Source organism: Astatotilapia calliptera, chromosome 1 (genome assembly GCF_964374335.1).
Source record: "Astatotilapia calliptera chromosome 1, fAstCal68.1, whole genome shotgun sequence".
Classification (NCBI taxonomy): domain Eukaryota; kingdom Metazoa; phylum Chordata; class Actinopteri; order Cichliformes; family Cichlidae; genus Astatotilapia; species Astatotilapia calliptera.
Window position 1 is genome coordinate 1,816,225 of NC_137422.1, and position 14,045 is coordinate 1,830,269.

At 39.8% G+C, this 14,045-nt stretch overlaps 1 protein-coding gene across 1 annotated transcript in view; it reads left to right on the plus strand.

Moving 5' to 3' along the window:
- LOC113033514 (CD82 antigen-like) overlaps window positions 1-12,916 on the plus strand; it is a 48,270-nt gene extending 35,354 nt beyond the window's left edge. The window contains exons 4-9 of the mRNA XM_026187428.2: window positions 289-410; window positions 4,290-4,364; window positions 8,356-8,454; window positions 10,395-10,568; window positions 10,651-10,734; window positions 11,405-12,916. Of these exons, the coding sequence (XP_026043213.2) occupies window positions 289-410; window positions 4,290-4,364; window positions 8,356-8,454; window positions 10,395-10,568; window positions 10,651-10,734; window positions 11,405-11,482 (632 nt within the window). The 3' untranslated portion in view covers window positions 11,483-12,916. The remainder of the gene's footprint in view (window positions 1-288; window positions 411-4,289; window positions 4,365-8,355; window positions 8,455-10,394; window positions 10,569-10,650; window positions 10,735-11,404) is intronic.
- The last annotated feature ends 1,129 nt before the right edge of the window (window positions 12,917-14,045 follow it).

Consider the following 14,045-nt stretch of genomic DNA (forward strand, 5'->3'; position numbering starts at 1 on the left):
CTGTGTAATTCCAATCCATGGATGTCGGGATCTGGTAGGTCAGCTGTAACATTCTTAAATTCAGTCTGACATTTGATCACGTTGCTCGGTTATAGTTGAATAATGTAAACTTACCACTGTGATGAAATCGCCTTAGAAACAAGTTACAACTCAAACATGCATGTGTGACCAATGTGCTTTGCTACTTAAACAAAAAGCATAATGTATATCCTAACAGTATGGTAGCCATAGTCACACGCTCTGACAGCTTGCAGTTTGTAACCTGAGATCTCTGTTGCTGATCCTCAGAAAACTCCACAGATGTGAAGTTGGCATGCTACATTTTGATAGGAGTTGGAGCTTTCCCCATTCTCATAAGCTTCTTCGGTTGCTTGGGGGCCATTTATGAGGTCCGCTCTCTGCTGAGCCTGGTGAGTATGTGTGTGTACCGTCCCCATTTAGACATGATAATGAAAAAATATAAATGATGTAAAGGTTTTCCTGTCAATAGTTAACTTTTGCATCCTTACTGAAGACTAGTGGTGCAACGGATCAAAAATCTCACGGTTCGGATTGGATCACGGTTTTAAGTCATGGATCGGATCAATTTTCAGATCAGCAAATTTAACATAACTTATTAACTTATTTAAGTATTTTTTGCCTATTAAAAACATTCAACTCAAGACTCAATCCATGCAATACAGTACAGGGCTTTGTATCTACCACTCCGCTGTGATATAATGAGCGGTCACGGTCACGTAGCTTTCCGTTGCCCTGGAGGTCCACCCATTTGTAGTTAGGGCAACAGAAGATGCCTGGGACAGTTCAGCCATAACTTTAAACTTCTCCTGCTCATACATGCTTGGAACGATCTTGTCACGGAAGTGGACGCACAACGAGATATCATAGCATGGCTCAAGCACATTCATCACCGTTTAAACCCCTTGTTTTGCACAACAGAATACGGCCTCCCGTCTGCAGCTAACACCCCAGTAGCTTCTGTAACAGCTTTAGCCCGGTCGGACTGGGCAGCAAAGGGCTGCTTAAATGCCGCAACCTCCTCTGCTCCTCCACTTGGACCGCTGGCGCAACCGCTTGACAGACCCACCACGCGCACCATACACATACTTTTTTTCCTTCGTTTTTGAATCTTCGGATCACGTGCGTACCGAACCGTGGAGTGGGATCGGTTCGGATTATGAATCAACCGTGATCCGTTGCACCACTACTGAAGACCATTAGCTGTGTTACTTTCACACAGAGAAACACATCAAACGATATGTTGACAATTCACCTGGAAGGGAGGTTCCATCACCTGGAGAGAAGTTCACATCAGTGTTTCCCAGAGTTCAAATAGAAGACACAACTTGGCATTAGCTATTGAGAGGAGATTGTGCATCACACCCTTGTGGAGTAATAGCTGCAAATACATTACTGAGGGAGACATGGTAGAAGATAGCTGAAGAGAAACAAACAGAAAGGACATCAAAACAGTGAGATCTGGACTTTGGTATCTGCACGTGCGCTTACCAAACTATCTACCAACTTCCATTCTATCCAATATCATCATTCAGCAGCTACACCCAGGCCAGAGTAAGGCTAAACCTGGGTTAGTGTCTTGCATACTTGAAACATGCCACCGTGTTTTCCAGTGAGCACTTGTGCCCTTTTATCAGTACCGTTGTTATCCAGTGTTCAGCAGTCCACTGTAAATTTTTGTGGCTTTTTTTCTAGCATCTCTACAATGTTTCTTCTAAGTGTTGTGAAAGTAGTGATTGAGGCTTCACACAGCCAATTCTTCTTGATGATAGGAGACTTTGTCAATAAGCAGACTTTGTACATCATTTATTTACAATACTGTCAAAAGTTTTTCCCCCTTCCTGATTTCTTTTTTTTTTCCATCTATTTGTGATATTTAAATGTTTCAGATTATAAAACTAAATATATCTTATATATAAGACAAATATAACCTGAATAAATTCAAAATTGTCATTTCATTTATTAGGGGAAATAAATAGGGCCTCATTTGGTCAGTTATTCATCATTTGTGATTCAACAGTAAGAAAGAGACTGGGCAAAAAATGCTTTCACGTGAGAGTTCCAAGGCGAAAAGCGCTGCTGAGCAAAAAGAACACAAAAGTGTATTTGTCAAAAAAACATCTCGATCCCAACATTTTGGGGGAAAATATTCTCTGGACTGAAGGTTTGTGTCCTGTTACAACTGGTGTTACATCTGGTATCTGGTTACTAACACAGTGTTGCACAAAAAGAATATTATGCCAGAGTCAAACGTGGTGGTGGTAGTGTGGTGTTCTGCTTTGCAGCTTCAGGAGCTGGGTGACTTGTCATAATCGATGGAACCATGAGTTTTGGTCTCTACCAGAAAATTCTGAAGGAGAATGACAGGATGTTCAAGTGCTCTTGGGTTAGGATAATGAGTCAAAGCACACCAGCAGGTTCACCTCTGAAGTTAGAATCTGGACTTGAATCAGCTTGAGATGCACTGGCAGGACTTTCAGCAAGCTGTTCATGTTTGAAAACCCCAGCAGGGCTGAATTAAAATAATTCTGCAAAGAGTGGGCCAGAATTCCTTCCCAATGATGTGAAACACACGTTGCCAATTATCACAAATGCTTAATTTTAGTTTTTGTTGCCATTAAAAATCAAACATTTAAAACATGGTTGCATAGATGGATGGATCTGAAATTTAACAATATATTAAAAAAAAAAAAAACAGGAAGGAGGAAAAGACTTTTTATCTTCATATTCTGTTTTTTTTAAAGTGAGCCACAGCGCTCTTAACTTAAAGAATGGCTGCCTCAGACCAACAAACAAACAGCTCTGAGCACAAAAGCTCTCTCTGAGCTCTCTTTTCTCTGTTGGCTCTTGACGGAGGCGGTCGCACTTTTCTCCTTCTCCCTCTCCCTTATCTTTCCTGCTTGGCTTCTCATCTTTTGTATAGTCTTGCTTATTCTCTGACCCTCAGAGAGTTTCTCAGTCTTGTTCTCTAAAACCTAAAGAATTATGGATTTGATCAACTGGTCCCGTAACGGAATTGACACCTTCCTGGGCTTGGGAGAGCCCGAGTGTCCTGCGGAGACGTTTGCTGCCGGATACTGGATGGTCGGTTGCGTCGTGTGTCTGGTGACGCTCTCGATGGAGGACATTGAACGACATCTACCAATTCGGAACCATGATAACAGAGTTCTGGCTGATTGGAGCTGGCTCGGACCCGGCTTATCGAAGAACAAGAAGCGGCTACAGCTGTTTAAAATCCCACAAGGCTGGCCGACATGACAGACGGTTGGCAGGACTGTGAGTGCTCAGACTGTGTTTTGAACGCAATATAGATAAGATCTTGGAGAAGAACAAAAAGAATTGAGAGAATTGGTGACCAGTGACGGACATTAGACCAATTGTAAAAATTGGATGCAGTTGTTTGCACTAAACCCAATCATTGTATAATATTCTGTAAAATAGTCAGATGTCTATTCATATTAATGTACAGAATTCACCTGCTTGCTGCTACTACTGCACATTCACCCAGTGTATATACTATATATGTATATATATATATAATGTTCTTCCTCTACACCCCCCCCCCCCCAATTTTTGCACATGTCGAGGAGCGTGTCAGGCTACATTTCACTGTGTGTTATACTTGTATAACTATGCATGTGACAAATAAAGAACCTTGAACCTTGAACTTGAACTTGAACTCATTCATCTTCACTCATGCGGCTATCCCACTGGCGCCAGCTGAAGACCTGCCAAGGTCTAAGCTGACTGGAACAACAAAAATCTCCATGATAACAGGATTGTTGTCAGGACTCTTTGTTCCTCCTTTAAGGCCGTCCGCGTTGATCGAAGATTGTTGACTTTTGCTTAACCGGGTGAAGGGACACTTTCTCTCTTTTTCTGTTCTCAAACTGATCTCCCTGTTGGAGCTCAGTCTGGGGGGAGTTCTTTCTTCTCCTCGTCTTTCCTCGTGCGTTTCCTTTGCTATACCTCTCTGACCTGTCTTCCCCATGTGATGTTTGTGTAATGTATGTATGGTCGGAGGGTAAGATGGCGCTGGCACGGCTGGCAGCCTGGGGAAAACTGCATTTGGATATGGAGTTTATTTGCTGCTCTCCCTCTTGACAACAGTAAAACATAATAGAGGGATATGCTTGTGTATGTACCACTAACTAACATATAGAGGTGGGTCTGACTGTTCAATTTCAATTTAATTCAATTCAGTTTTATTTATACAGCTGTTCACATGCCCCTAAATTTTTGTATTCACTGTTCTCTGTGATCCTCCTCAGTACTTCAGCGTCATCCTGCTCATCCTCATCACTCAGTTTGCAGCTGGTGCCCTCATCTACTTTCAGAAGGATGTGGTGAGTGATGGCATTTCAAATATTGCAAGCTTGAGTTCATCCACATGCTGTGATAAATGTACCCACCATGCAAAGAAAAAAATCTACAGTAGCAGTGTTCAGACTTAGTTATTTAGTTTGAGGTATTTCAGCCAGAAGTAAAACACAGTGAAAGCTTCATGGTTAAGAATAGTTTTTAAAGTGTTTACTATTTGTTTTTTCTTGGTTTATTTTGAGAGATGAGGGTTGAGGTTTTCTTTAGTTTATATCAACTGCAAAGTCAGTCCTTTTGCCAAATACGAGCTGGGTACTGGGTGTCAAAGCGTTTTATACTTTTGCTCAGAGAGCCAGGAGATTGTGTTCACACAGACAAATGAAAGCAGAACACTACAAGAAAAAGGACGTCAGCTTTTACTGTATCTGAACTTCTGCTGGAAGGTCTTCTCAGCCACTGTCTGCTGCTCAAGTCCAGGCCAAACCTCCTTCCTGCTATGAGTTATTTCAGTCATTGGTCCAACAATAAATGCTTAGCTGATGTGAAGTGTTAAATAATGGCATACAAATACTTTGTTACTGTACTTTGAATTTTCACGTATCTCTGCTTTAACTGAGTAGTTCTCTTTATATTGACTCCCTACATTTTTGAACCAATATCTGTATTTCCTACTCTTTACATTTTCAGAACAGGCTCGTTAATTTTGATTTGACAGATTTAAGGCTTCAAACATCAAACCGATTTGATCCTAAACAGCAACACATGAAAGGCAGTGCTGTACGTGTAAATCCCAGAGGATGTCACATAACAGGAGGCAAAACCATGCACTATAGTTAGAGTTGAAAGTGGCTGAGAGTTTTGATTTTTTGGGGGATTTTTTGTTTTTGTTTTTTGCACAATGCTGGCATGACTGCAGGTCATAAGCGGTATTTCCCGTCGCTTCGATCATAGTGGCCAGCCTTGTGGGGTTTTGACCAGCTGTAATCGCTTTCTTTAATCTTTGATAAGCCAGCGCCGAGCCAGCTCTGATCAGCAAGAACCCTGTTATCATGGTTCCAAATAGGTATAAATCTTCTATGTCCTCAATCGACAGTCCCGCCAGGAAAACGCTGTGCCAATGCTGCCACCCATCCATCGTTTATCCGGCAGGAAATGTCCCTCCAGGACAATCAGGCTCTCTCGAATCCTGGCTTCTCGTCGACAAAAGGGTGTCAATTGGGTTGAGGGACCAGTTAATCAAATCCATAATTCTTTAGGTTTTAGAGAACAAGATGGAGAAGCTCTCTGAGGTTCTCTCTTAAAGTTAGTTGAGACTAGAGAAGGACATGAGAAGCCAAGCAGGAAAGATAAGGTGAGGGACACGGGGAAAGATGCGACCGCCTCCGTCAGAGCCAAGAGTTTACTGGAGCTCACATTAGAAATGATCGTCAGTTATGAGTTGTTTTCCCCACACTGAGCCATTACAATCAGTTTTAGGGTTCCCCCACCTGCTGTATCCCACTTTAACCCTGTACTCATTTTCCTGTTTAGAAGCAAAGTCACCCTCTACAATGTAGGCAGCAGAAAATAGATTTTAGATTTTAATAGATTTCCTTCTTTTTCTCTGCTCATTTCTATTTAATTGGTTCAAGCTGAGGACAATTAGAATAAAAAACTCTGACTAAAATAAAGTTTGTATTCCCACTTGCTATTTTGTTATTACATTAACATAACAGGTTCAGTTAACTTTACACAAATAAGCTGTTTAAAAAAAACATCCTTGAAAGAGTTACTTTTTTACTTTGAGTGCATTTCATTCAGTACTTCAACATTTACTGGAGTACTTTTTAGGTATCTGTACTTCTACTTAAGTGCAGAATTTTTGTACTTTTGCTACCTCTGCAGTTCAGTCTCTACAGACGTTGTTTTGGTTGGTGATTTATTCTTCCTCATAATCTTTATGTATCAGACTTGAACTAACTTCACATCTTGGGAGTTTGTAGTCATCGGGTGACTGAAGCCTATCCCAGCTGCCATATAGTGACAGACAGGGTTCAAACTGGACAGATCACCAATCTGACACAGAGAGACAGGCAACCACTCACATTCACACCTATGGGCAATTAAGAATCACCAATTAACCTAACCCCACAGGGTGTAGGTGTAGATAGCCTGGATCTTGTTCTTTTGCCTGGTCCTCTGCAGGTACTTGGTGACTGCAGCTTTCCTAGGGGGAGCTTCATGGTTCCCATTTGCCTGTGGGAACATGTAGCTGTCCTCAATGTCTGCAATGTTCAGTTCCATTCAATTTTATTTATGTAGCGCCAAATCACAACAACAGTCACCTCAAGGCGCTTTATGTTGCCTTCTGGTAGTTCGATCCCCTCAATTCTGACTACCTTCCCTCTCTTTGTTATCATCCAAGTACACTTCTCCAGTCCGAATGACATTGCAATGTCGTTGCGGTATATCCTGGTGGTGTGGATCAGCGAATCCATGTCTCTCTCTTGGCATACAGCTTTTTGTCATCCAGGAAGCCGGTGGCTGACAACTGCTCCGAAGTCAGTATCCGTAGTCAGTCTTGTCAGTGATCTCACTGAGGGGGTTGAGGCCTATGCAGAACAGCAGTGGGGACAGAGCATCTCCTTGGTAGATCCCGCACTTGATGGTGACTTGTGCTATGGGCTTGAGGTTGGCCTCCAGTGTTGTCCGCCACATCCCCATTGAGTTCCTGATGAATTCTCTTAGGGTTCTTCTGCTCTTGTATAGGTCATTCCAGGATCCAGGTGTGGGGCATCGAGTCATAGGCCTTCTTGTCACAATCCAGGCAGTGCACAGGTTGGTCAGTCTGGTTTTGCAGTCTTGGGTAACTGCTCGGTCTACCAGTTGCTGGTGTTTCGCGCCTCTGGTATTCTTGCCATTTCCTTTCTATGCCCCGCTCATGTATTGAGCCATGTGCCTGTTCATCTTAGCCACTATGATGCCTGACAGGAGCTTCCATGTGGTGCTGAAGCAGGTTATTGAGACTGGTAGTTGGATGGGACCGGCCCTTTCTGGGGGTCCTTGAGGATCAGGACTGTCCGGTCTTCAGTTGGCCTTTTTCGATGTCTCTGATCAACTAGCAGCAGGTTCATTTGTGCTGGCAGACGCTCGTAGGGTGCAGGAGCAAAACTGTATTCTGTTAGCAAAGAGTGTAAACTAATATAAATTCTGGTGAAAAGTTTGGATGCAAATGTCTGCTGTTCAGCCTGAACAAAAAAAAGAGGCTTATTTTGAGATAAAACATCTGCTGACCTGAAGAAGCTGACTGCTCCTACAGTCCTTCTCTTTTTTCTTTTGTCTTTTTGCATTCATAAACTTTTTGAACTTGTGTAAAATAAGTATAGCTATGTTTTCCAATTATTCTCAGAAGAACCTTTTTTGTACTTTCTTGCAAATGAACTGCAATATTTCTAAGAAAGACCTACACAATATGTTAGTCATCATATTATAAATGAAGATAAGATAAGATAACCTTTATTAGTCCCACACGTGGGAAATTTGTTTTGTCACAGCAGGAAGTGGACAGTGCAAAAGTTATGAGGCAAAAATTAGAATACAATAAGAATAAATACAGTACACAACTGTACAGAATAGAATAAAATACTATATACAGTAGAATAAAATAAAATAAATATACAATAAGATAAAAATAGAATACGAATACAAATACTATATACAACTGAGTAAAAATACAACGATGGGCTGTAAATATTGTTGTTATGATTGACAAAAACTCACATAGTCCTTCTAATTAATAAGATTTAAAACATGCCACATCGAGAAATTTTTTATTTTACTTAGCGTCTGGCATAGCATGTAGTGAGGGCGTTTTAATTTAGTTCATTTGAATGGTATCCATCCAACAATATATTCACAAAAAGAAGACACAAAAGAGACACATTGGCTCAAACATGGATACAGTGTGGGCATATTACGCTGCCTATATGTTTATGGTAATACATGTTTCACCAACTCTGGCAGCCTGCTGTCTTTCAGGTCAACGAGCAGATCTCCAAGGTCATCACTAAGGTACTGGACAAATACTCTGGAAACAGTTCAATCACAGAGCAGGCCTGGGACTTCATCCAGACTAACGTGAGTTGGAAGCATGGACCTGAAATACAAACCCATCAATAAAAATATCTTCAGTGGTACAAAATGGCAGAAATGTCCTAGCTAGAAACTAGAAGCACAGGAAAGTCCATTTTTAACAGGGGGAATTTGATGCTTTACACTTTGTAACTATACAGTTAGACTTGTTCTTGTCAGCTGATGCTGGAAAATGCATTGAAAACCTAAATGAGACAAAGAAGACAAATTAACTTGAATTTACGTTTTCTAAAGAGACTAGGCAAGGCAAATTTATTTGTATAGCACAATTCAACAACAAGGTGATTCAAAGTGCTTTACAGAGACATTAGAAACAAGAACAAATAAAAAGCATGATTTAAAATTGATTAAAACAAGCAAACAAACAAAATTACTAATTAACAAACAAACAATCAAAACAGATAAAATCAGAAATAGATAAGATCAGTAGTTAAATGTAAGTTTTGAAATTTAAGCTTAAAGTGTGGATTTGGTGCTTTATTCAAATGCAGCTGAGAACAGGTGAGTCTTCAACCTGGATTTAAATAAACTGAGTGTTTCAGCTGATCTGAGGCTTTCTGGGAGTTTGTTCCAGATATAAGGAGCATAAAAGCTGAATGCAGTTTCTCCGTGTCTGGTTCTGACTCTGGGAACTGATAAAAGACCGGATCCAGATGACCTGAGGGATCTGGAAGGTTCATACTGGGTCAGGAGGTCATTGATGTATTTTGGTCCTAAACCATTCAGAGCTTTATAGACCAGCATCAGAACTTTAAAGTCTATCCTCTGACGGACAGGCAGCCAGTGTAAGGACCTCAGAGCTGGACTGATGTGGTCCACTTTTTTGGTCTTAGTGAGGACTCGAGCAGCAGAGTTCTGAATGAGCTGTAGTTGTCTGACTGATTTTTTAGGTAGACCTGTAAAGATGCTGTTACAGTAATCAAGCCTACTAAAGATGAATGCATGGACTAGTTTTTCCAGGTCCTGTTGAGACATCAGATCTTTTATCCTAATAAGAATCTGTCTGAAATATATTATAAAATTTATTTTGTACTCTGAGCAATAACAATCTTAATTTCCACTGAGCTCAGGAGGTAGAGCAGGGCATTGGAAGGGTGCTCAGGTAACGTAGTAAAGGGTTATAAAAGGACCAGTACTTTTGCCTTTTACCACTTCTCCATCAATGTGTTTCCAAAAGAAGGTAATGTAGCTTAAAATAGCTCTCTAGATTTCTCTTTTCAGCCAGTTTCTTCTGAAATAATCAGATTTCATTTTTATATGAACAGATTCGGTCACTTGTGACAAAATAGCTTTGCAGTCTTGATAAGCAAAAATGACTTAATATCAACCTTTAATTTTCAGTAATCTAAACCTCAGTTATTTTAATCAGCAGATTTCCTGAGTTTAAATTTTTGCACTGTTAGTGTGTAGTCACCTTATCTCAACACACTTACGATATAATGTTTAATATAAGATAGCTGCATGTTGTAAATACTCCATTTGACTGCATTGTGTGGATCTTAAAGGCTTCCAGACATCTGTAATCACAGAAAATTCTCACACTACATGAGAGCAAACTGAGCATTTAACTTGTCTAATCCTGGTTCACACCAGTGTTTTAAAGTGAAACAGTAACTAGAACTAAGGTTTGTGTGATGTCAGAACCTCCCCGGCAACATGTTGACATTAACAGGAATTTCATTTCATTTCAAAATATGAAAGTAGATTAATAACATTTGTAAATAAAATACTTTGATATTTTCTTCAGAAATGTTTACATTGGTGTTAAATTGAAAAACATGAAATCAGGCCAAAAGTAGCTGTTCCAGAATGAGTATAAAATGATATGTGTCAACCTCTTCATCAGCCGTGCCAGTCAAACGTCCTTGAGAGTAAAACATTGGCTGTTACAAATGAAACCTGTGCTTAACTCTCCCCATCTGTAGATGGAGTGTTGTGGCTGGATTGATCGTACAGATTGGAGTGGTAACATGGTCATCGTCAACAGCTCGCAGCTGCTGTTTCCCTGCTCCTGCCAGAACATCTCACTTATTTCTGGAAACTTCTCTGACAGTGGATTCTGTGAGGCTAAGACACCTGACTGGCCTGTATACGATGTGGTAAATGGTGTTTTCCGTTCATCTCACATACTTGCTGTCTCTTAGATGCATTTCCAGTCAATAAGGTTCTTGTCTTAATCAGGGATGTGCCGCCAGCGTGGAGAGGTGGCTCCTCACCAACATTGGGGTTGTGTTAGGCATTTGCCTTGGAGTGACTCTTCTTGAGGTACAACGTCATTAACTCTCATTCACCTATAACTAGCTGGGTTTCCATGAAAGTAGTTTACAGAAACAAACAATATGCAAAATAATACCTGTTACAGTTCAACATCACTAAAGTGGCTTTTTTTGTGAAACCTTTGGATGTGTCTGGATTCTTTGTTAATCATAAAATGTTGTTAATTAAAGTCAAATACAATTTTAATAAAACAAGCAGCTGCACCTTCATGTCATTGTTGAACACACCGAGTAATCACTCAGTGAAGGCTGAGCAGTTCCTCTATTTACAGTGTTGTGACACAAAGCTCTGATGTTTTCTTTGCTCTCACACACTTTCATACACTTCTGTGGCGTTACGCTATGCAGAACTTTTTCACAAATTTCTGACAATTTTTTGTCACAAATATTTGTTTTGAAGAAGAAAAAAAAAGCAAAGTTCACCAACAATTATGTTCTTCGATGCAAAGTGAGTGGAATAAAGACTCTTTGTGTTATTAGTTTACTGTGTTTTTTAATGTTTGCTACTAAGAATAAGCTCATATCAGACTGGAGAAATCTTGGTAATTCCAATGTATTGAAACTGTAGATTGAGTTTGTTCAAGATGAACAATCTGAGTTGTTTATGAATAAATAACTTAAAAATGAGAAATTTCAAAGTGTCTTTCTCTGGTCAACAGCTGCTGGGGATGATCCTGTCCATCTGCCTGTGCGGGAACGTCCACATGGAGGATTATACCAAAGTGCCAAAATACTGAAGCTCAGCGGAGGAAGTTACATTACTGAACTCAAGAAACACACAAATAGGGAGCAAAGTATTTGGCGAAATTGTATCCAAGGGTAATAATGAAATATGTCTATTTTTTTCCTTAGATTTTATTCGATTTTATCCTCTAAGGCTTTTTGTCAGTCTGGTTTTATTTTAAAAACTTATAGTTTTGAACTTTGGATCAAAGCGCAAAGCTGAAAAATGCTGAGAGGACACTGGGTTAGAGGAGATTAATAAAGAAAGGTGTCGTACTGGAGGATTTCTTTCCCTGCCAGTGTTGCTGGTTTCCACAGTGCCAACTTGCTGCTGCATGCTTTTAGTTTCCCTTGAAAATCTGAAAGTAAACCATCTGTGCATCTGTAATAGTGAAGTGAAAATGGATTCACCTTTCCTTTGGAGGCATTAATGAGCAAAATTAGCCATTGAAATTTCAAAATTTTAAAACTTTCCAGTTTGGCCATCATGTTCGTTTTAGGTAAACAGCTGTGAGAAATTCAACCAATGGAATCATTTCAGAGATTTTACCCTTTATGGTTAATCATTCCAATGCTTTTGACAATATACTGTAAAAGACTGAATTTCGAATGAAACACAAACTATTGTTAGCAAATCATTCACAAAAATATATATGCATGTATCTCACATGATGGCCATTTGAAAAAGAAAAAGAGAAAAAGGAATTCCTGTGTTTGTATCTACTTCTAATGATAAGATGCCTGCAGCACTGTAAAAATGTCGAGAAAAGCAAAGTTTTGACGACTCTGGAAAGTCCACTCGGTGGATGTTTTGTTTTATTTTTATATGCCAGTGTTTTGAGTTATTGTGTAAAGTTATAGTAGTTTGTCTGGAATTTAAGTGTTTATTTGTAAGAATTTGAGTCCCCAAAGTATTCCTTCCAGTATTTTCTATGGCAGCAGGTCTCTCCTTCAATTTTTAAACGATGTTCTTTCCCATTCTCCTAATTGCTTTTAAGTCTGAAAATAATAAAGGAAATAATAAGGTACTAAAAAGATACTTGTCTTCTAAAAGTGTTGCAGTTTACTATTGGCATTTTTAAACAAGCAAATAGAGCCTTTTTAGGTTGAAGTATGGAACCTTGTTTAATCCAGACGTTTGAGAAGAGTAGCACATTAATTGTAACCACTTGTGAACTGTGTGACATGATGCACGGATCCTTGGCATTCATTTGTGTACAATTTTAATTTCAAGCCAGTATGTGGTTTTCTCAGTGGCCTGTTTTTTGTTTTGTTTTGTTTACAGTCGCATAAATACCATCCCATTAACCTTGTAATGGTTTCTAAGACACAAAAGGATACATCTGTTTAGAAGTACATGGCCTTCTTCAATTATAGCTTGTTGGTGTCATAAGTATGTACTCACAAATGGATTCATATTTCATTTTGCCAATAAACTGATTACAGTACTTCAGTGTGATTCCTTGTTGCTCACGATGTTGTTAATATATATATTTTAAATGTAGTGTAAATTTTTTTTCATGCTCTCTAAATGTCTCTAACTCAGAACTTCATCTCTGACAACATTGTTGTGGCTGTTGTTCTTAGATTAGACTGTTTATGCACCTACATAAGTTTATCCTGCAGTCTAAAAGACTGCATTCATTCTAATGACCAGCAGGGGGCGTCTCCTGATTGCAAATAGGAGCAATCAGGAGAATAGGAAAACGGCCCTCGGCCAGTTTTTCCTACATGGTAAAAAAAAATACAGTAGTAAATGAAAGAAATCTGTCAGCAAGACTCTTTGGTCTTAAATTATATGAAGTTAATGTGTAAAATTAACATAATCTATAGTTTAATAACTCAAAGTGCTTTATATAACATACCTCATCCTCCCATTCATTCAAGCAGCCTTTTATTTCTCTTCTCCTTAAGTGCTTTCTATAGCATACACGCTACAATGGATGGACTGGAGAAAAACTTGGGGTTAGCTGGAGCAGCCAGGGATTTAACAACTAATATTTTGATCAGTTGATGACCTGCTCTACCTCCTGAGGTACAACCAAGGCACCGTGTTTATCAGTCTCACAGCTTGTGCAAAGAACGCTTCCAGCATCCTGGTGGTTCTGCAGCTGATGCTCCTGTACCTCTTGCCAGGGGTGGTGGGGGTCTCTGATGATGGAGATAGCTCTGCGTATGCAGCACTGTTTGTAGATCTCCTCCAGAGACGAGAGAGGGGCACCAACAATCCTCCTGGCAGTCTTAACAATCCTATTAAGTTGTCACTTCTCATTGGACAAACCAAGATGTCAAACTTTGTGTCAGGATGTTTTCAATGGTACAACCATTATGGTAAAACTGTTACAATTAAAAGCCATGAGGAATGGCCCATGGTCAAAGGAAACATTGATTTCACTTGAATCTCTTCCTTGTCCCTCTGTCTAGTTTCTTGCCGCATTAAGTACACCCTCCTCACCTATATAACAGCAATCTCCTGGAACTGCCAGGGTTTGGTACCAATCATTGCTGATACTGATGTTATTGCTGCAGTGGTTTTCACTGTTGCCTCACAGCAATAAGGTCCTGAGTTTGACTCCA